The sequence below is a fragment of the Neovison vison genome, chromosome 13 (assembly GCF_020171115.1).
Source record: "Neovison vison isolate M4711 chromosome 13, ASM_NN_V1, whole genome shotgun sequence".
NCBI lineage: Eukaryota > Metazoa > Chordata > Mammalia > Carnivora > Mustelidae > Neogale > Neogale vison.
Window position 1 is genome coordinate 132324307 of NC_058103.1, and position 22506 is coordinate 132346812.

Below are 22506 nucleotides of genomic sequence, written 5' to 3' on the forward strand. Positions count from 1 at the left end.
TGGCCATTGCTGCTATAAACATTGGGGTACAGATGGCCCTTCTTTTCACTACATCTGTATCTTTGGGGTAAATACCCAGGAGTGCAATTGCAGGGTCATAGGGAAGCTCTATTTTTAATTTCTTGAGGAATCTCCACACTGTTCTCCAAAGAGGCTGCACCAACTTGCATTCCCACCAACAGTGTAAGAGGGTTCCCCTTTCTCCACATCCTCTCCAACACATGTAACAAAAGCGAAAATAAACTTCTGGGACTTCATCAAAATCAAAAGCTTCTGCACAGCAAAGGAAACAGTCAAAAAAACAAAGAGGCAACCCACGGAATGGGAGAAGATATTTGCAAATGACAGTACAGACAAAAGGTTGATATCCAGGATCTATAATGAACTCCTCAAACTCAACCCACACGAAACAGGCAAACACATCAAAAAATGGGCAGAAGATATGAACAGACACTTCTCCAATCAAGACATACAAATGGCTATCAGACACATGAAAAAATGCTCATCATCATTAGCCCTCAGGGAGATTCAAATTAAAACCACATTGAGATATCACCTTACACCAGTTAGAATGGCCAAAATTAACAAGACAGGATCCCTATTTTCTTTTTTTTTTTTTAATTTCACCTGTGCCTTTTATTTTTTTTTTTTTAGGATCCCTATTTTCTTAATGTCAGTGAGAATCCAATGGCTGAGTTCTTTAGGGAAACAGAGTCAGAGAGGGAAATGTGACTTAGTTCCAAACAGTTGGCCTTAACAGAAACACAGAATTAGGGTAACATGACCAGGAAAGCTCATAGGTCAAGACATTCTTGTCCCCGCTCACCAGCTTTGTTGTTAGCCTGTTTACAGAGTACCACTCGTCCCAGCTTCCAGCTTTTCACCTAACGGATCGCAAGCATTTTTCCTAATTAATGTAAAATGATATATTTAGTGTATGTATCATATTTCCCTTGACTCTTATCAATGGACATCATTATCCCTATAAGTTTTTACTCTTATGAAAAATGCAAGTGATTTCTATGGGTACGGTTCTCTTTTCTTTCTTTCTTTTTTTCTTTTTTTGCATTATTCCCCTAGGGCCGTTCCAGAAGTGTGATCACCACATCTAATGGCATAAACATTTTTATGGCTCTTTATCAAGATGCTTTGCCAAAAGGAGTGGGTTGATTTGCAAGCTGCCCATCAGGGTTGGATGAAACAGCTTCCCTCTAGCCTTGCCAGCCTCCATGTCCTCATTATTATTTTATTTCAGTAAGTGAAAAACAATTCCAGCATCTACCCCCTTCCAGGCACCTGCACCCCCAAAATTCTAGAGCTCTTACGTGAGTCCGGCAAGGTTGCAGGAGACCAGATGAACACACAAGAATGAATGGTGTCTGTACTGCCATTGGTCACGTGTACTAACAACGAGTGTGCAGAAACCCAAGTCAAAGAAGACCCAAATCCATGGGGAGACAGACAGGGTAGAAGGCTCAGATTTGCAAACATAGCATTTCTACCCCAGTTGCTCTGTGGGCTTAATGCCATTCCTGCTCAATTCCAGGTCGCATTTTTTGTGGACACAGACAAGTGGGTTATAAAAGGGATATGGAAACACACAGGCCCTAGACTAGGACCTGGAACAATCCTGACGAAGCGGAGCAGAGTGGAGGTGTGGCTCCCGATGGGAACGCTTCCCGCAGAGCGCCCAGTCATCAGAGCAGAAGGACTGATGCACAGATGAAGAGAACAGAGATCAGGGCCCGGAAATAGCCCCACGCCATTCTGCCGGGCTGACTTTTGACAAAGGCACCCAGGCAACAAATGATCTGGAGCAGCTGGATATACATAGGCCAAAAAAATGACATGGACCGCAACCTCACCCCACCCAGAAACTACTTGGCGGGAGGCATCTTTTCTAAAGTGAAACCAGCTTGGCCTGCTGTCCCATGGGTATGTCTGTCCATTCTTCTCCATATAATCCTGCCCACTTCCAGGCCTGGCCCTTGGGCCGGGAGTCAGTATTGGAGGCAGCCCTGAGCTTCCCAGTGGAGCCCAGTTAACTGCTCAGCTCCTGGGCGTCGAGGAAGGCCCCTCCCGGATAAGTTCCTGACTCTTCTGTCCATCTCCACCTGCTCTGGGCTCTGGGAACCACTAGGCTGCTTGGCCTTCCCTACCATGCTTTCCTCCAGAATTTGCATTTTGGGGAGTGGTTGGAATGGGGAGATAGACTTCCATCTCTGAATAAACCCATCCATCTGAGCCCACCCAAGGGCCCAGCCCCTGCCCATTTGCTCCCTGTGCAACCCGGGGTTGTCTGCTTTCCTGATACTTCAGACGACCTCCCTGCCTCTGGTTCCAGACAGCGGCTCCCACCTCACATCTGAGAGATGACCTTCCGCATTTTTCCTTCAATGTCCGCTAGGATACCACTTCCAGCATCCTTCCCCCAGCCTCTCCCACCAAAGCCAGTGGGCCCCGGGCATCTCCTGATGGAGGATCCCTGTAGACAAGAGCCTGCTATGGTTTTAGCCCCAGAAAGGGTCTGTCCCAGATCAAGTCAAGCTGCTCTTCAAACCCATATCCCTCAAGTGGAGGAGAAAGTGCTGGGGGAGGGGCAAGTCCCCCCAGAGAGAGCATGAGGCCCCCAGGTATACTGACTTACTTATTACTGCATGTGGCTAAGTGGGGGGGGGGGCGGTGAGCTTTGGAGAACATACATGGTCCTGAACAGCAAAGCCTGTAGCAAATTCCAATCCCTTAAAAAGTAAGCATTGGAGGGAGGGCAGGAGCAGGAAGGAGACAGAAATAGGAGGTTGACGAAAGGGGACATGCTTTGAAAAATATACACTTACTTTAAATGCTGAAAAAGGTTAAAATTACCTTGTGTGCTGAAGCCAGCGGTGGCATCTGGGTCCCCGGGGCTGGACTCGGTCACCTGCTGATCCACACTTGTAAGCTACGGCAAGAAATGAGGCATCAGATGGGACATTGCAACAGGCCCCAGAAACCGAGGTGGACTTCAGAGCTCATCTTCTAGAAGACATGGACGTGCATTTCTGCTTTTCTCCTCTAAATTTATGGACTCAGGCTGTGAGGATGCCAAGGCCAGAGCCCGTCTCTCTGACCTTCTGAAAGCCAAGTGCCCAGCTCTTCCCGAGAGCCCAACCGGGAGCAGGCACCAGCCACCCTGAACCCACTCACCTTCCACTTCCGGGGGCCCTGTTGGGAAATGATCAAGGCCACACAGGGTCCTCCAGAGTCACTGTAGGAGGTAGGACGGCCCCTGGCCTCGCTTCTAACTGCTCCCTCCCAACTGCTCTCCTCCTTGCTTCCCCAGCAGGAAGAATGAAGCCCTGGGGGACAGACATCGTGAGACCCGTCATGCACAGCTTGCATGCAGAGTGGACTTTTAAGGAACAATCCTGACCTCTGTGAGCCCCTAGACTCCCCCAGAGTTTGCATCAGCTCCCTTCCCTTTAGGCTTCTGCAGATGGAAGCCAGAGGTTGCTCCCACGGCTGCCCACCCTCCCTGAGCTCTAGCTCAGAGCCCCGGTCCACTTAGGCCGTGTGCTTGGTTGAACGTGGGCCCCATGGCTCCGGGCACACTGTCCAGTCCTGGTGGAGGGAGTGGCCGTGAAGACTGCATCATGTTTGGAAGACGTCATGCTCCTGCAGATTTCTTCTTGAACGGATCATTCTGCCCAGAAAGGCCTTGGGGAGTACTGGGTGGGGGGTGGTGTTCTGGGAAGACCAGACCTCCTCTGCCGGTGGGGGATGGGTCACCTCTGCTCTGCGGCCCTGATGTCACCTGCCCATCCTCTGCTCGCACACTCGGTTCCCACCCCGGGTGACCACATCTGTTCCACTGCTTTTACAGGACAAGGGCCCCACACAGGCCACGTGCCTGAATGTCATGAACACCGCACGCGTGTGCCTGTGTGCGATCTCCAAAAGCAATTTCTGCATCCTTGTGTTATTTCAGTATGGCTCTGGGGACCCGCTTGCAAATAATGAGCTCTGGGGGAGGCCCAGGAAGGTGAGGTGGGCCCCTGCGGCTTGGTCCCATTCCAGCTCAGGTAATTACATCCCTGCCTCCCTTGTCTCCCGCCACTACAATCAGACAGCTGCTCGTCTTCATCTAGTCTTTCCACCAGGCTGGAGCTGTGGCAGGTGCTGGGCGGCAGCCCTCCCACCAACACAAAGCAGGGGAGGCATGCCCATGCCGGGGGCCCGCGACAGGGTTTGGGGGGCAAGAACGGCACCTGCGGTGAAGACCCAGGGCCGCCTAACCGTTCCCTTTGATCCCGCTTCCGTGTAATACCGCACACACTGTGTTCCCTCCTCAGCGCACCCGTCCCGCGGGGGAAGGAACCGGGGGAGGGAAGAGTCCCATGGCCACCAACGCTCACCTGCTTATTCACTGAAATCGCTATTATCTGCCTACAAACTGATGTTGGAAATCTGTCCAAAATATTCTGCTAAATCACACGAAAAAGAACAACGGCCTCAAGGTTCATTCCCTTCCAATACTCTTCCTGACTCTTCAAACACTTTTTTTTTTTTTTTTTTGCAGGCATGGGTGGCCACTCGGACGCTCAAGGCCTGAAGAAGAGCTTCTAGTAATAAAGAAATATAAATAAAACAAGAGAAATAAAAGGCACAGTGGGACAAGGTCAGGAGGAAATTGGATTCATTTCATATTTCGCAGCCGCAGTGCTGGCTTCCCTCTGGCTCCCGGTCAAATCTGGTTTTGAGAAGAGACAGCTCCTGGCAGCGTATCTATCACATCTCATAAGCGGGGTGTCAAGGGTTTAATTTGAATTTGGCCCTCCCTGACGGCCAAGGCCACCTTTCCTCCCAAAAGCTGGGGACAGAATAGCTGTGAGGTCTGCACGGCATTTTCTATTAAATATAAAGGCAGCAGAGAAGGCAGGAGAAGGCATAATTTAAGTTGAAATCTGAGTTTAGCAATAAAGGCTTCTAATAGCTCTTGTAGGAGAGGGCTGCTGAGAGGTGAGGCTGTGCCTATGGCCTCGTGTGGGGCACCCAGAGGCTGCCTTTGCTTGTACCCAGACACGCTATACTGACCAGTTGTTTTCATTAAAAAGTCTGTTGGGAGGCGCCTGGGTGGCTCAGTCGGTTCCTCTTGAAATCAAGTGGTTCCTCTTGATTTCGGCTCAGGTCAGATTCTCAGGGTTGTGAGATCGAGCCCCACTCTGGGCTCCACACTGGGCAGGGTGTCTGCTTGAGATTCTCTCTCTTCCTCTCTCCCACTCCCCTGCTCTCACGCACCCATGCATGTGCTCTCTCCCCCCAAAAATAAAAATAAAAATAAAAAAAGTCCATTGGCATTGAACAAATAAGCCAAATCTTTGTTTCTTTTAGGAAGCTCGGTGGCTCAGACCCCCACATGGAAATTCTGCCCTATTTCTGCAGTAAATTTCCTACCCCTGGGGTGGGTCAACCAGCAAATAATCTGATATTATCAGATTTTCTTCGGAGGCAATTGTCTGCAATGTGAAAATGTGAATTAAGATCTTAGGCTAGGGTCCCAAGGCAATCTTTGAAGCAGCTGTGCTATCCAGATTTTTAAATGTAAAGGTGATTTCATTTGAAATTATAAATTCTAACCTTTAGGACTTGTGGTTGGCTGCACCTTGGCCGTGTCCACTGCCTTTCTCACAATTTCTAGTCTCCTACCTCAGGTTTCCCTCCTGCCTGCCAGATGGCCACCAAATTAAAATTCTTGAATTTTAATTCAAACGCCGAACTCTTCAAAGGCACTGCTGTAGTCCAACATCCAAGGTCATAAAATCTATACCCAAATTATTTCTGTGAACCTCCTTAATTATCTCAAGCTCCCCAGCCAGGCTCCACGCTGTCCCACCACGGTCTCTGCCCAGGCTGTCTCTTGATGAGTTTCCCCGTTGTTCACATGCTCAATCCCACTCAAACTGTCAAGGTTGGTTCCTCCCCGGAAGCTCCAGAGAGGTTTCTTGGAGTCCATCCTGTCACTACACCAGACTGCTAGTTCCGCGAGGAAGGGACTCTGCTCTGTTCGCAGTTCCGTATCCCACAGAACACGGCACAGTCTTCTGTGGTCCCTGGAATGTAAGCCTGTCATCCCTATAGGAAGATCAAACTGGCAAATTCTCGGGAATTTTCTTGTTATAGAAAAGAATGTACCCCTTTTGATCCTGCCCTACAGTTATGGTCTTGAGCCAAGAGAAAGAGAAGGTCATCACAAACGAAGTCTCCAGTCTGGGAGAGTGAATGGGTCAAAGTGAGTGTGCTTGGTCAAGGGGTGTTTTTTCTTCCTGTATTAAAAATCTCCCCCAAATGAGTGGCCTCCTGCCCCTGTACAGACCTCCCATAACACATGTCCTGCTTTTCCATCTTCTGTCTTCCCCTCTCTACCCAGATGAGTCCTGATAGGCAATTTACATGCCATTTGTCCACAAGGGGAAATAATTAACCTCTCCCTCCCCCTGGGAGAAAGGATGGTGCTGGAAAGGGGGAGTGGTTCCTTGCTGTGTGCAGGTGGGAGGGCTGCCCTGGAGGAAGGGGCAGCTGGCCATGCAGCCGTCCCTCTGTGGAGGGGAATGGGATTTTATTGGCTTCCAGACTCCCAGAGGTGTCTGTGGAATTGAAAATTGCTGCCAGACCATGGGGTCAAAGAGGACAGGCCCAGTGAGAGGAGAATGGAGGTAGCCCTTCAATCACCAGCTCCTGACCCAGAGGGGCCGGCCCAGAGAAAGGCCATGTAGACCCGCACTTCTTCCGCAGATCACATTTGTGGAGGGCCGTGTAAGCGGGTGGTTTCTGAGCCAACACAATGTGAGACAGGCCTTATCAGTGCATTTCAGGTGGGCTGGGGCTGAGCTATGATGGTTGGTAGGTTACAGGTATTAAGGGTATTTTCAAATTACAAGGGGGTTGTATCTCTGGTTGTAACCCTATCATAAGTCAAGGAAGATCTGTATTCCATGTTCCAGAAGAAAAGAGTAAACCAGAGATAAAACACTCATCAGTATCCTTGGGGTGTGCAAGTGTAGGGTAGATCCAATGTCACACGCAAATCCAGAGGCCCCTTTCCACCATCTAGGGTCCTTGATGGGCTGGAGGGGGTGTTTCCCATTTCCATGATAAGGACAACTGTTGGGGGGTTCTCACCATCAGGACTGGGAAGCAAAGGGCTCTGAGAAGTCCGGCTGCTCCCCACAGGGAAGTGGGCCCAAATCACTCATCCTTCCATGGCATTCTGTGTTCTGGAAATGGGAATGACACCTCACAAAAGGGAGGACAGAGAGGTGGGCCACAGCTGGTCCCCAGAACAGAGCTAAATTTCCGTGATGGCAATTAGCAGCAGGTGGAAGGGTGACACAGAGCTCCTTCTTCTGCCCAGGGCAGCTGTGGAGAATCACACACCTCTGGGCTTGTTGGGGTCTCCAGGTCCATGGATGGCCCTGCCTGGTGTCCCTGCTGGTTACAGGGCAGAGCTGACCATCTGAGGCTGGGTCAGCCTCCCTCTCCTTGCCCCTCTGTGGACTTCCCTCCCCAGCCTTGGCTCAGATGCTCCCAACCCCAGGCCCTTCAAAAGCCCCTTGGTAAGCCCACACCCCAGGCCAACAATCCTCCTAACTATCTCCTACCTTCTCTCCTCTTGGCCAAGCGTCTCACAAGAGTGAGCTACTCCAGTTCCCAGGGTGTCCCTGGAAAAGCAGCCCTGCAGGAGCAGGAGCTAGAGCTTAGGTAGGAACACAAATTCTCAGCAGGATCCCCTTCCCAGCTACTGACTCAGAAACTCCCGGGGTGGGCTAAGCCTGGGATGCCCACCGGAGTCCAAAAACTACTGGCTCACATCCCTCCTACAAGCCCTCATGTCCCATCCCCTCCTCTGTCCTTGTAGCTTCTCAAAGTATTGCCATTCTGTAGGGCTCTCCCTGCAGAACCTCCCAGTTCCCCAGAATTGGTGACCATCTCGGTGGCTAACATGGATCTCTCCAAGGCCCCAAGCTATAGATCCTGTCACCTGGTGGACACCTGCGTGGATGTTCTGATGATCTCAGAACCCACTGGGCTGCCTGGGTAGGTCACCCTCTACCCATGTCATCCTCCTTGCAGACTCATCCTGAGCGGCTTTCTATTTGAGGATATGCATGCTGCACTGTCCCTCCTTCTGAGTCTTGCGACCTGCCACCCACTTAGCCTGAGCCCTCAACTCCCATAGACTTCCTGGAATTCCCCAAGTAGAGATGGATGTCCATGCCCAGTGTCCTCCAGCAGGGCTTGGGGCTCCCCTCAGAATACTTATAACTTCCTTCACAGGAGACAGTTCCCCTTGATAACACTGATCTGAATTATTTTTATCATAAAGAGGAAAATAAATCACTTCAGAAAGGCAGAATTTTCCACTCAGCTTTTTACAGAATTCAAGAGAAGTTCAATTATTTTATGTTTAGAAATAAGATTTCACAGTCACACTTTGCATCTCCACTAATGAATCCCGCCCCCACTCCAACCCCAGGCAGCTCCTACACACCTGCTTCTATTGTGGACAGGAAAAAGGTCAAGAGTCCTTGGTCACTCCCTGTCTGCCATCTGCAGTTTGATGAGCTGGTCCAGGACATTTCAGGGCAAGAGGTGGTGGAGAAGGAAGGCCTAGGGGCTCAGGTGGTCAGCACCATCGCCTGCACCAGGGTGGGCTGGGGCAGCCTGAGGAGTCCCTCCCAGGTGACCCTCAAGGAATATCTTTCTTGCAAAAAATGTGTAGCCAACGTCCTGTTGGGCACAGAGGTAAGCACTTCTTGCCTTTTCTTCCTGTCCCACAACTGTCAGGCCTGCAGAATGTGATCTCCCCTGTGAATGTGATTGTTTCTAGAGGCTTGTGGAAGCTGAGTCTGAAAAGCCATTGTGTAAAACCATTCTCCACCCACAGAAGTCCCTTAGGGCCAGGAGCTCCTCAGTGGGGGGCTGAGGAAAGGACAAGCACTGCCTCCTGGTCTTCTCACCACATGGCCTTGAGACCTCAAAGGGACAGGGCAGACATCAGAAGGTCTGGGCTAGATGTGAGATCCGTACTCCATCCTGGTAGGTGACTTGGGATCCTGTCTGAAGGTTCTGTGCTGCTGAGAAGCCCATAGGTATGTGGGTCCAGATGGGTTAGGGAGAGCTCAGTGGTACCCTTCAGATGCTCCTGGTTCTTGTTTGCATACCCTCTTCTGCCCAGGGCTCAGGGCCCAGAACTGGATGCAGTCCCCGTTCTTGGCAGGATTTCTCAGTTCCCCTGAATGTGCCCCTTCTCGGCTTGACTGCTGTCCTCACCTATGGGCCCCCAGTTCTGGGCCTTCCCCAAACCCTGACCTGCACTCAGGTGCTGTGTGAATTTTGAGAGTTCACATCTCTCTGCTCTGGCTTGTGGCCTTCAATATTCAGGAGTGACAATTGTGATGACGACAATGATGATGACAATATCATAAAAAGGGGCAACTGATGTTTGCTGAATCAGAACCTGCTGTATGTCAGGTGCTGTGCTGGGTCCATTCCACACATTCCATTCCATCCTATGTGCCTGATACTATTATCCCCATTTTATAGGTAAGGAAACCGAGAATCCACCAACGTATCCCCCCAGTGCGTATCCCCCCAGTGCGTGTCCATTGTGGGTCAGGGACCCCAAGGCAATGGGAGTGTCTCACTCACCAGGCTCAGAGGAAGCCTGCTACACCTTGCCTGGTGGCTTAAGCACTTTCCTGGCCTATGGCCGCCAGGCCTCATGCAGGACCAGGGATCTGGCATGGCTCTCTCAACTCCCCAGTAGACAATGACAGAGGTATGTCACTGACACAGGCCAGACTCCCCTGAGTACTCAGTTCATAGCCTGAGCTCTATCCCTGGGGGGGTCTCTGCTCATGGCTTTGAACCTGTATCAGCTCTTTCTGCACCGTGTCCCCAGACACACCAGCCAGACTTCAGCTCAGGTGCATCTGAGAGGAGCCAAGGGAGAGAAGCTCAAACACTGGGACTGGCATCCTTGGACCTGGGGTGGGGTCTCTGTAGGTTCTACTCTCTGAGCCTGCTGCCTTCTCTCCACAAGATCACAGAGAGAAATACAAATGCAAGGACTGTGTCTTAGTACAGTGAACTGGCTTGTCTGGGGTGGGGAGGTCTCACCTGGCTGGTGGTGGTCGGGCCCACCACGGCCTCGTAGGGCGGGGGAAGCTCGGTGGGGTAGAGCAGGCCGGGACTGTTGATGGCAACATCATACAAAGTGCTGAATGGAGAGGGAGCAAAGTCCAAGTGGAGGCCCCTGAAAAGGCAGAACCATCCCATTGTCACTCCTGGGATGGGGGAGGGGATCCTGAACTGCTGACCTTTCTCTTAAAGGCAATCAGAATGTCTTTTGTCAGGGTTTCCCTTGGTCGAATACTCATTGTGTTTGGAAATAAAAGTCTCATTCCCTAAGCAGTTTTACCTTTTTTTTTTTTTTTCCTGGAGAGATGTCAACAGGCCCTGTTCACTGAAATTAAAATAATCATAGAACCGATTAAATCTTTAATTAAATTTTACAGGTCCTCTTAATGAGCATAACTCAGCGGCAGTTTTGTGTTTCATGAGAACGTAACGGAGCCGCTCTTGTGGGACTAGGTTTGCTTTTGTTGTTGCACGGCGGCAAAACCAAGAGAAACGTTCTCTCTTAAAGCCAACGTTCTCTCTTTTCACTGTTCACGCTCTGGTCTTTAATCAAATATGCTCTCTTATGTTCACTCTCCTCTGCTCAGCTGCCCCACTGAAAACGAGCGTGGCTGTTGCAAGTTCCACCTCCCCTACTGCTCCTATCTTCCTGGTGTCCACATAGGTCACTGCAACCATCACCAGAAAGACCAACCTGTGGGCTTCGGCTGTGGGCGTGCAGGTGTACTCTGGCGGGTAATAAGGTGGAGGTGGGAGTGGGGGTATGAACTCATCAAAATCCAGGGTCTGGTGGAGCACGGTGCCATGGGGGGTCACACAGGCCGGGCTGGCAGAATGCACCCTTTGTGGAAGGAACTGGAAAACAGAGAGATTCAGAGTTATTTGGGGCATCTTGTGTGGCTTGTATCTAATTAAGCTAATTATACATAAGCTTTAATGATTCGTTTGGAACTTAAGTAATTTAAACTATCGGACTGTGACGCTGAAACACACACTTAAAGATGATGGCTCCGTGAGGAATGCCTCGCCCCCACAGCTTCTTCGTTAGGCTTTGTTTCTCACAATGCTACACAGAATGCCTCCATTCTAAGGAGAAATGCAGTCTGGGAAGTCTTTAATTCCACCCCCACCCCTAAATCTTTCTCTTTAGATTATACTACTCAAAGCCTGTGGGTTAAAATGGTGCCTAATGTCCATGATTTAAGATAGCACACCCTGAAGTGCATTCATGAGGAAACACCAGACCCTCAAGATGTTCCTCTACAGCCCCTCCCAAATTTCTACAGTGAAATAAATTTGGGAAATGCTACATAGTGTTGTACTCCCTTTTTGGTGCCTTGTAGTGCATGTTTGTGTGTTAAAGCTCCTGAGAAGGTCTGCACCAATAAATAAAAAAATACATAAATAAATACATAAAATAAAATCTGTTTAATCCATTAAAGGAATATTTCTCAAATATTTCATTATGGGTCCTTTTGGACACATGGTATCTATGAACACTTCTTAGTCCTAGAAATTCACAAACTCTGTAAAATACTGCTCTGAAGGAAAAGAATCATGAGCTCCAAAACATTCTATGGGGCGACCTTAAAACCAAGACACTGCTTGAGCAAACTGAGATAAAATTGCTTAAACAAAAAGAATCCTGCCTCTGCCTAGCTTTCCATTTCTGCCATAGGAAGCACTGGCCAATAACTTCCCATTTCTGGTCACTGCTGCTAGCGGTTACCTATAGCATGGAGATGTCTGAGCCATTGCTCCAGTTCCAATCAACACTTCACTGTGAGTGCCTGCAGGTACAAGGAGATCTATGCTACTCAAATGCTACACTCTGGGCTATCCACCACATGGAGAGTGAGACAATCAACTGTATATGGCCAAGCAAGAACAGTTCTGCTAGTAAACAAGCTCTCCAAGCACTGTGGGGGGGGCCTGGAGTCTACAAAGGGTTAATGAAGATGACATTTGAACAGGTCTGAAGATTGGGAGGTAGGCTTACAAGAAGGTGCTCTAGGCTCAAGAAGAATAGGTGACCTAGTGAAAGATGTTTAAGAAAAGCAAATTTACATAAGACCATAGACGTTAATACTGGAGGCACTCGGAGGGGCTAGGGAGGGTGCTAGAGCTGGGAAGCAGTGCTATTAAAGTTGTGTGGTAGGAAGAACCTTCTGGCAGCTGTGCTTAGGGTAGTCTGGACTTCTTAGGAGGCTGGGATGGTAGGATATTTTTGCATGAGCAAGGGTGAGGTCATGATTCTGAATATGGTCAAATACCATGAAATCGGCATGCTCCAGACTTACAGAGAAAGAAAAGTGACCGTGTCCACACATGTAATGCATCAGACTGAAATCATCTCATGTGGCTTTTTTTTTTTTTTAAGATTTTGTTTATTTGGCAGACAGAGATCACAAGTAGGCAGAGAGGCAGGCAGAGAAAGAGAGAGAGAGGAGGAAGCAGGCTCCCTGCTGAGCAGACAGCCAGATATGGGGCTCGATCCCAGGACCCTGGGATCACAACCCGAGCTGCAGGCAGAGGCTTTAACCCACTGAGCCACCCAGGCACCCCTCATGTGGCTTTTCTTAACACACAGAGCACATTCCTTGCCTTTCCAGCAGGTCTGAGTTGTGGCTTTGTTTAATTGTCTGAAATAGAGGTGAGTCAGTGGCTAGGAGCTGGTCGAATGTGTGTCTGTCATCCTGTGCCTTGGAAAGCTGTCAGCCCCGATGTGCATTGAACAAAGCTGAGCAGTTAGGACAAGGCCAAATGTCCTTGAAGTCTAATAGGGACATATTTTGAATGAGTCTCTATCAGAAATTAGAAAAATCAATAACATACTCAAGCATGAAATGCAAAAGTCAACATGCTTTCTTACTAAAGGTACAATCCCACCAGGAGCGGGAACAACAAGCATTTTCAACGAGAAAGGCAAGACACTTCAGATGATTCTATTAGCCAGTTTAAATGCGTAGATGCTGCCATACACCAGAGGTGTTTTAAAAGCTAAATGACAGCTTTAACCACTTCTGCTCTAAACGTCAGATCACCTTTCCAGTGGTGTGTTGGTTCCATTTTCAGGGAAGCGACTCAGACTCAGCTTATTGCGAACTGAGCTTTCACCTAGGTTCCTCAACCTTCCCAGGAGGAAGTCCGCAAGTAACCCTTGACATACACCCTCCTCCACAACAAGGTGGGGTCTGTCTTCAAGCCCAAGGTTACCTGCTTGGAACTCTGCTCTGAGATGTTAAAGCTAGAAGTCTGCAAACCACATTTCCCAGACCCCCTTGTCAGTTGGAAGAAGAGAGCTACTGGTCTGCTCTTTCCCCACTCCTACCCTTGTGTTCCATGGAAGCTGCCTCCGTGGCTGCTCATTTCTGTGTCTGTTCTCTCTTCCCGGATCCCCACTTCCCTTTCACCTGGCAACCTCCTAGTCATTCTTCAGGACGCACAGGAATGCCTCTTGCCCAGCCCACACCTCACCGTGCTGCGTGCTCTCATGCCCACAGATCAGCGGCCAGGCTCAAAGACTGAGCCTGCACTGGGCTGTGGTGGGTGGAAAACCGGCTCTGAATCACCACTTCTTCCCCAGGTGGTCCTCCCTGTTCTGGGCCATCTGCAAATGTTTTGTTTGTTCCATGTATGGTGGAGTGGTGTTGGTACCCGGCTGAAGTGTTCCCACACCTGATGTGAGCATTATTATTGCCCAGCACTTGTCATCCACAAAAGAGGAGTGTGCATTTTTTTTAAAGATTTTTTTTTTTTTTTTTTATTAGAGAGAGAGATTGCGGGTAGGCGGAGAGGCAGGTGGGGGTTGGGGGGAAGCAGGCTCCCCGCTGAGCAGAGAGCCTGACACGGGGCTTGATCGCAGGACCCTGAGACCATGACCTGAGCTGAAGGCAGAGGCTTAACCCACTGAGCTACCCAGGCGCCCCGGGAGTGTGCATTTTAGACCCTGCTGGAGACAAGCCCCTCCTCATCTGTCTGCTCTGGAGAGGGAGTCCCAACTTATGGGGTACTGTCCTTCCAGGTGCATTGGAACCAGGGAAGAGGGCTGGGGGTACACGGGCCTACAGCAGCTTCCCAAGGCCCACTTAGGAAGACCCTAAAATTTGGTTCTATAAGAACAGTCCATACTCTGGGGTCTCAGAGGGGATGTGAAGGGGTCAGTGGGCCTTGGGTGGCCCTGCCTGACCACTGAGGGCCCATGAGACTATGAGCACATTACTGACCTCTTCGAGTCTCGAACCCCTACTTTGACCTCACCCGGCCTGACAGGGTCACACTGGGAAACACCATTTCTGTTACAGACCCAGATGGCAGTGTTGTGTGGCTTAAACAAAGGACCGTATCACTGATATTCACTCTGCAGTCCCTACACCTCCCTCTCCTGCCATGCAGGAAGGGGGAGGAGTGAGGAATGAAGGGCAGGACAAGGGGCTGGTATTTCCAGGCAGTCCTCTGAGTTCTGAGCAGCTTCTTCTCTTCCAGGCTCCAGGACGGGTCTGCCAGCCTCTCTTCACACCCCTCCCCAGACTCCTGAGCAGAAGCGGCCTCTCTGGTTCACTGGGGAGCAGAGGACACTCTCCTGGCTTCCCCATCACACTCCTGAATGGCTCCTGAATGGATCACGCACATCTCTGAGATTTCCCATAAGGACTAAGAAATACAGGGCCAGGGCACCTGGGTGGCTCAGTGGGTTAAGCCGCTGCCTTTGGCTCAGGTCATGATCTCAGGGTCCTGGGATCGAGTCCCACGTCTGGCTCTCTGGTCAGCAGGGAGCCTGCTTCCTCCTCTCTCTCTCTGCCTGCCTCTCTGCCTACTTGTGATCTCTCTCTCTGTCAAATACATAAATAAATAAATAAATAAATAAATAAATAAATAAATAAATAAAAGAAATACAGGGCCATAGCTCTCTTCCTCTATCCTTCCTGACACTTTAGAGAAATATGCTAATATTCCTTAATTGACCTCGTGTCGCCGACCGACTAGATGAGCTGGGCTCTGTCTCCACACTCCAAATGCCAGAATCATGCCCACCAGAAACACATTGCTGCTCTCTGGTCCTCCTACCACCCCAGGGACGTTCCCTGCCAAGCCAGGGCACGGGGTGCCTTTCCCAGCAGCTAATGACTAGGTTAGTTACGACCGTAATCTATAACGAACTATGAATGCAGGCAGAAAAACTTGCTTGTGCTATGAGAACCAAGTTGAATGCTTTGGGGAGACTTGACAAAGGAGCACAGCTGAGTAGAAAGTGCTGCCAAACCGGGTCCTGGCAAGGCAGGCATAAGGGAGCGGAGAGGAGTCAAAACATCCGGGGGAACTCTGCGTTCTGCTCACTTTGCAGGTGTCACTCCAATTTAAAGGAACGGAATCTGGAAATTACAGATGGTGCTGTTTTCCATAAGTTTATACAGGAAATATAACTTGGTACACTAATACCCAGATCCCCAATCAAACAGAAGGTCTTGGCCCCAGATCAAAACCCTGGTAGACAAATGTTCATCTGCATATTTAAAGTCACAACGTTTGCAGCATATACACGTTTCACTGTTAGGATTGTCTGTTGTAACTAGCTTTTTAAGACAAATCAGGGAATGCCTGGGTGGCTCAGTCAGTTAAACATCCATTCTTGATGGGCTCAGGTCAAGATCTCAGGATTATGAGATCCAGTCCTGCATCAGGCTCCACACTCAGCACAGGTCTGGATAAGATTTTCTCCCCCCCTCCCCCAAAAATAAATAAATAAAATCAAGAAGAAAGAAAGAAAGGACAGAGAGAGAGAAAGAGAGAAAGAAAGAGGAAAGGGAGGGACAGAAGGAGGGAGGGGGACGGAGAGAAGGAAGAAAGAAAGATTCATTAATCAGACATCCTTTGGTCCTAGTCTGATAGATAAGTAGCATCTACCAGATAAATAAAATCTTTAAAAACAAAACAATACAGGGGCGCCTGGGTGGCTCAGTGGGTTAAGCCGCTGCCTTCGGCTCGGGTCATGATCTCAGGATCCTGGGATCGAGTCCCACATCAGGCTCTCTGCTCAGCGGGGAGCCTGCTTCCTCCTCTCTCTCTGCCTGCCTCTCTGCCTACTTGTGATCTCTCTCTGTCAAATAAATAAATAAAATTTAAAAAAATAAAAAAAAAGAAAAAGGAAGACATGGAGATGTTTCTGGTAAACCCAGACCTCAAGGAAGGTCACTATGGGTCCAAGAAGGGCCAGCCTCCATGAGGCGCTAATGAACTGGGGTGAGCTGGAGAGGTGAAGATGCTGGTGAACTTGAGTGATTCTGGGAGTTCCAGGCTTGGGGGTGTCCCTGACCGCAGCACCCTTTGCTAGCTCCATGGGCAAGCCCCCAGTTAGCACACCTGTGAAAGTCTTGGCTCTCTGTCTGCACTTTCTGGAGGCCTTCTGCTTGACAGGGCACACGACTCGTGTTGAAAACATAAATGACAATAATAAAAGATAAAGTTCACAAGCAAGTGCCTAATGGAGATGCATGTAATAGCATATGATGTCCCTTAGGGTAAAGTGGCTGGTAATAAAGTTCATGGGGAGGAAAAGAGCTGAATGGAGAAATGGAGAAAATGAGATTACACTCAAGAAATAAAACTAAAAATGTGAGATCAGAGATACTTTGGAGGTAAAAGCTTTCTCCGCTAAACTGTATCAATAAACTGAATTTTATCATCAGTTTGCCTTTTATCACTATTTCCAAAACGTATTAGAGTGCTTTAGCTTTATAAATTCTGATGCTAGGCATAAAGCTTTTCATCTCGTGTATACATGCATTCATGATGAGTTCCAAAAATGGTTAATTATCCCAACGCACAGACCCTCAGAAGCAAGGAAGGAATTAGGGGTTCCCTCCATGCCAGGCTAAAGTCCTTGCTCTGAGTCACTCTGCGGTCTGGGGTGCCCCATGGTCTTTGGTGCATAAATGAATTATCTTGCTTCCCGTTTCTGTGTTTTGGGAGCAGAGCTGGAACTTAAAAGTACTAGTGAAACAATGTGTGTGCAGACACCTCCAAGATCTTTAAAACTTTGTATCTCAATCCCTCATGACTGTCCCACCCACACTGAAATAGAGAGCAATTGATCTAGGACCCTCTTTCATTGAATCTTTCCAAAGCACTCATTTTTTTAAAATTTATTTCTTTTCAGTGTAACAGAATTCATTGTTTATGCACCACACCCAGTGCACTCATTTTTTAAATAAGAGAGACAATGATCCTTTTTGACACTTATATTTCATTGGCTTCTATAATAGTACAATATGCACTTATAAGCCAAATACCACTGGCTTAGACTGTTTTGGGGACAGCTACAACTGACACTTTGAAAGCTTGTGACCCAACTGCTGGGAGCAGAGATGGCATGTGGGTGAACCAGAGAGGCTGCCGGTGAGCAGTTATGCTGTGGGGAGCAGGCAGCACATCTTACATGTGGGATGGAGAACCGTGGCTGTCCGGCCAGTGGGTTCAGCACCGGTGGACTAAGGGAGCTGTAACTGTATGCAGAAGAAGCTTACGGAAGAAGCTTACTGCATGGGACTCTCAAAACCAAAATCAAAACCAAGAAACAACACAAGCATCCACACACAGAGAAATGGCTCATTAACGTTGCATGCACAGTATCGATCAATATAGACATGAAGACATTTTTGTGTATATTGACCTAGAGGGATGTCCTTGATCGTTTCAGGTTACAAAATCAAGTTGCAGCACGATATGAATGGTATGATCCCCTTTGGTTAAAAGGAAGGCATAACATGGGGTGCCTGGCTGGTTCAGTTGGTTAAGCATTTGCTTTCAGCTCAGGTCCTGATCTCAGGGTCGTGGGATCGAGCCCTGCATTGGGCTCCCTGCTCAGCAGGAAGTCTGCTTCTCCCTCTCTCTTTCTCTCTCTCTGATAAATAAAATTTTTTTAAAAAACAAAAAAAGGAAGACATAGCAGAAGGAAAAAGAGAAGGAAGAATGGAGAGAAAGAAGGAAGGAAAATAGACTATTTGTATATGTTAATATAAACACTAAGAAATCAAGAAAGAAATGGAAGGATTCGCTGCAAAGTTTCCTCAGGAGAATGAGGAGGAAGAACGTAACTTATTAACTTTGTCTTTATATATCTCTGTATTTTACTTGTTTCAGTGATCATATATTACTTCTTTAATTCAACAGTCTAATGAAATAAAGTAAGGAAATTAAAGTCAATTACACCTTAATAAAGCTGAAAAAAAAGGAGAAGACTTTTCTAAAAAGTTAAAAAGAGCTTCTGAAGCATGCTCATAAATAACTCGATTCCAGGTTCCATCCCTCAGGGCGAACCATGAGTTCTTGTGCCTCCTCACTTCTCCTTCTTCCAGGGTGCAGCCTGTGTAGCCAGCCTTGCCCAGCCTCTGACCCCTGTGGTAAAAGCCGACCTCCTCCAGGTGGGCCACCAGGGTTTTTCAAAGCCCACGCACATGGATTATCTGATTCCTCTCTCAGCGGCCACTGAGGACAGCAGAGCATGAAGAGTCTTGCATAGAGCAGAGGAAACTGGGACGAAGAGGCAGCGGTATGCCCAAGGTCATGCACGGGTCACACAAAGCACCACGGTCATATGCCCCCAGTTCCCTTTTGCGCCGCCACCTCAGCCCCCGAGACACTGCAGGTCAGCAGCACTGCCAGAGACTTGCAAGAAGAGTAGAGCCTTGTCTGGTCCCACAGCCCACAGTCACAAAGGGAAAAAGACTCGCCAGCAGGAACTTAACTGATTTCTACTTCTATGTCAGGGGTTAGAAGCGAAGTTACCCACAGATACTCAGCCATGGAACAACCATGGGCTCTGAGGGCTCTGTTGTCATGGTGACCACACCTTACCTCCCTGTGGTACAGAGGGTACAGAGTACATCAATGACTGTGGCATTCACAGTCATGGCTCCAGGACATTCCTAATAACAAACCAATATTCCCCCTGCATTTAAGCGTCAAGTAGGTCACACTTCTTGAATGTTCACCGGGTATGCCATTCGGTCCATCTCAGAGGTGAGGAAACCGAGGCTCAGGCGGGTTCGGTGACATGTCCAGAGTCACTTTCTTCATACACAGAATAGGTGGGACTCAGATGCAGACACGGCTGATGCCAGGCGCAGGATGGCAGGCCCGCGGGCGAGCCACATGGCAGGATGATAGCGTGAGCCTACATCAATGTGATCATAACTGTATACACCATCACGGCTACCGCACGCCTCCTTCGGATTTAGTTGGTAATTTTCATTCTAATGCTTCACACCGGGGAAGGCAACCTTTTATATTTACAGCCCTTTGGTTCTGTTAGGTTGGTCAAATTGGTATGATGTTTACAGATCAACGGTAAAATCTGCAGAGGTGAGTAGAACCCCATGGTACTTAACCTTTTCTTTATACAACACGCCGGAGAAAATCACCAACATGAGGCCTCGGTGAGCGAGGCCAAAAGTTCATTGCCGCTGAATAACTGCTTAATTAAATCCCTTTCAGAAAACCGCCACCCCTCTGAAAGGTCAGGCCCGGCTGTGACAGCTGTGTAGATATACACTGAGACAAAGGGACGGGCGTTGCATGTGATTAGAACCAATGAATTTTTAACGTCTTGGTAATGATGCTTTCTGGCCCTGTAACTTGAGGAACTGATGTATTGCCATGGGGTAGATGAGAAAAAGTAAATCAAACAGTCCACTGCAAGAACAGCTTGCTTTTTCATTCATGCGACACATAAAACATTGAGGGGGAGGCAGGGCAGGTCTTGAAGAAGCAAAGAGAGAGAGACAGATACACACACACACACACACACACACGCACACACACTCGATTTCTACCCTTAGCCTTAGACAACCATGTCTTCCCATCAGTTTTTCTTTATCGTGCTGACTTTAGTGGTAACATACTGAGAACTGTGGGCTGTGTTTCATTCACGTTGAATAAATGAAGAGCCTTCATTATTAATCAAGCATGTACTTATAGACGTGTATTAATAAGTGTGTGACCCTTGCTCCTGGTCTCATTTCTCTCCCTTGGGAGCGGCAGTTCTTCAGCTGTAAGACTTTGGCTGGGTCGGGGGAGGGGAGCAAATGATGGCCAGCCAGTCACTCTGCCACTAGATTATGAGCTCAGGGTTAATGAGCAAATCTAAAAAGCGCAGATGAGCAGGGTTTTTTTTTTCCTTTCTTTCTTTCTTTCTTTCTTTTTTTTTTTTACTTGAAAAGGACTCATTTTCTAAAAGCAACTTCCTTTTATTAAAAGAGAATTCCAAAGCTGGAGGAAGGCACCTCGCTCTGGAGGTCCTGGACCCGGAGGATGTCTAGGGCTGTCTAGGACTGTCTCTGAAATTACTCAAGAGCACACACCGGGGGTCATCTAGACAGGTATGACGGTGGCTGGACTCGGTTAACACACAGTTCCAACAATGCCTAAAATAAATACATTCATGGCACCAAATGTACAGGTCCTCGGTCTTCCAGAGGACAGCATGAGGTGACCACCAAGCTCCACGGACTCTCAGAGCCTGTCATCCCTGGGGCTTCTGGTTGGAAGCCAGAAGAGTCCACTCTCCTTTAGTTTCAAAAAGGCTGGAGGAAAAGGGGGTCAGTCTCACTATTTTGAGTGTGCTTGGGAAGGAAGGGGCCCACTCACCATCTGGAGGACATCGGAAGAGACCATCTGCATGCAGCACATGGCCGTGGCCAACGCACACACGATGGTGGAGAGGACATTGAGGGCACACACGCTGAAGAGGAGATCCTGGGAGAGAAAAATGCAGCAGAATGTCAGCCTCCTCTCAACAACCCAGATGGCAGATCCTTAGCATTTCCATCAAGGTCCAGAACGACTGTGACCAGTTGCCCTCCACTTCCCAGGGGTTTTCTTTTGGAGTTTGTTTGTTTCAATAATCAAAACTGGCCTTTAATATAGACACATTTGTTTACCCTTCTACAATGCTGATTGAATTATTCTTAGATACTGAATGATGTATTTCACACTTTTGGTCATTATTAGACACTCACTGTCTAAGAAAATCTTGAACTCACCAACATTTAAGTAGGGGCAATCGTTATCAATTATACAATGTAACTTAAAATCTTGAAGACTTTAGTAAAATGCCAAGTTAAAAATTTTTTTTAAATTTTTATTTATTTATTTGACAGAGAGAGAGAGAGAGATCACAAGTAGGCAGAGAAGCAGGCAGAGAGAGAGGAGGAAGCATGCTCCCTGCCAAGCAGAGAGCCTGATGTGGGGCTCGATCCCAGGACCCTGAGAGCATGACCTGAGCCAAAGGCAAAGGCCCCAACCCATTGAGCCACCCAGGCACCCTGCCAAGTTTTTAAATTAAACTTTTTGCCTTCAGGTAATGGCAGATTCACAAGCAGGTGTAAGAAATAATACAGAGAAGCCCTCCAGACCCTATGCCCAGTTTCCTCCACGGTAGCATCTTGTAAAAACCATAGTGAAATATCACAACCAGGATTGACGGTGATGCAGTCAAGACACAGAACATTTCGGTCACCATGAGGATCCCCGCCCCATGTTGACCTTTTAGAGACACACGTACTTCTCTCCCTTGCTCCAGCTCCATCCCATTACCAACCCCTATCAACCATTAGTCTGGCCTCCATTTTTATAATTTTGTCCTTTCAAGAATGGTACACAAGTGGAATCATATAGCATGTAACCTTTCAAAATTGGCTTTTTTCACTCATAGTGATTCCATCAAGATTCATCCACATTGTTTCACGTGTCAGCAGATCATTCCTTTTTAATACTGAGCAGTATTTCATGGTGAATGTACCAGAGTTTGCTTAATCAGGCACCAGATGAGAAATATCTGTGTGGCTTTCAGTTTGGGGCTATTACAAATAAAGCTGCCATGAATATTCGTGTACAGGTCTTTGTGTTCATGTAAGTTTTTATTTCCCTGGGGAAAATGTCCAAGAATACAATTGCTAGGTCATAGGGTAACTAAATGCTTGGTTTTATAAGAAACTGCCACATTGTTTTCCAGAGTGACTGAACCATTTTATGTTCCTACCAGAAATGTATGCATGATCCAGCTTTTCTGCTCTCTTGCCCATGTTTGATATCACTATTTTTATTTTAGCCATTCTGATAGGTGTGTAATGATATACCAATATCATTTTTTAATGATACTGGTTTTAATTTGAAGTTTCTTAATGGCTAGTGATACTGAATATCTTTTTGTGTGCTCATTTGATCTGTATATCCTCTTTGGTGAAGTGCCTATTTGTATCATTTGCCCATTTTCCAATAGAACCATTTGCTTTTTTATGAATTTTGAGAGTCCTTTATGTGTCTTAGGTC

General features: G+C 48.1%; 1 protein-coding gene across 4 annotated transcripts in view; it reads right to left on the minus strand.

Moving 5' to 3' along the window:
* Positions 1-22506, minus strand: part of FAM189A1 (family with sequence similarity 189 member A1) — a 489761-nt gene that overhangs the window by 6948 nt on the left and 460307 nt on the right. For all 4 annotated transcript variants that reach the window (XM_044231808.1, XM_044231807.1, XM_044231810.1 and 1 more), the window contains 4 exons: positions 20824-20931; positions 10874-11034; positions 10159-10294; positions 2866-2941 (listed from right to left, as the gene is read on the minus strand). In XM_044231808.1, coding sequence (XP_044087743.1) covers positions 2866-2941; positions 10159-10294; positions 10874-11034; positions 20824-20931 — 481 coding nt within the window. The remainder of the gene's footprint in view (positions 1-2865; positions 2942-10158; positions 10295-10873; positions 11035-20823; positions 20932-22506) is intronic.